We start from the raw sequence: 681 nt of genomic DNA on the forward strand, positions 1-681 counted from the left end.
TGGCGGGAGGACCCCTTGCAGCCCCCAGGCAGGAGGCTGCGGGGCCGCCATGCGCGCCATGTGCATCGGGCTGCGTTTCTGCCACGCCACCGAGCTGGACACCCTGCTGCAAGTCAGCATCGAGAGCGGCCGAATGACCCACCACCATCCTACCGGCTACCTGGGGTCTCTGGCTTCAGCCCTCTTCACGGCCCTCGCGGTGAACGGAGTGCCCCCCCCGGCCTGGGGGAAGCGGCTGCTGGAGGTGCTGCCAAAGGCAAAAGCCTATGTGAGGGACACCGGCTTCTTCGTGGAGGAGAACATGGGGCAATGGTGAGCTGTGCCTCCAGCACCGGGCTTTGCTAAAGCTAAGATGGGAGGGTGAGCTCTGCTTATACTTAAGTTTCAATAATCACATAAAGTCCCAGAGCATCACTTGCCTGCTGCAGGACCGAACAGATTCAGAGTACCTCTAACCCGGTACATTGTGTTTGGGTCATGTAAGTTGTGACATTTTTTGGATGCAGTATGAAGTAGCTGGATTTGTCATCTCAACCAACCACGACCTGATGGAAGATGGGAAGCAGGGAATGAGCACCACGCTTAGGACTGAGCTCAGTTTGAAAGTCTTAACCAAATGTGGTTGCAAATTCGGTGGGGCTCTGTGCACAGGGGCACGCAGAGGCAGGGGGAGGGGGGCCC

General features: G+C 58.0%; 1 protein-coding gene across 1 annotated transcript in view; it reads left to right on the plus strand.

The window, feature by feature from the left end:
- Positions 1 to 7: 7 nt before the first annotated feature.
- ADPRH (ADP-ribosylarginine hydrolase) overlaps positions 8 to 681 on the plus strand; it is a gene marked incomplete at its 5' end in the record, with an annotated part of 1,330 nt that continues 656 nt past the window's right edge. The window contains one exon of the mRNA XM_010011993.1: positions 8 to 312. Within this exon, the coding sequence (XP_010010295.1) occupies positions 8 to 312 (305 nt within the window). The remainder of the gene's footprint in view (positions 313 to 681) is intronic.

Source organism: Nestor notabilis, unplaced genomic scaffold (assembly GCF_000696875.1).
Source record: "Nestor notabilis isolate BGI_N333 unplaced genomic scaffold, ASM69687v1 scaffold5453, whole genome shotgun sequence".
NCBI classification, from domain to species: Eukaryota; Metazoa; Chordata; class Aves; order Psittaciformes; family Psittacidae; genus Nestor; species Nestor notabilis.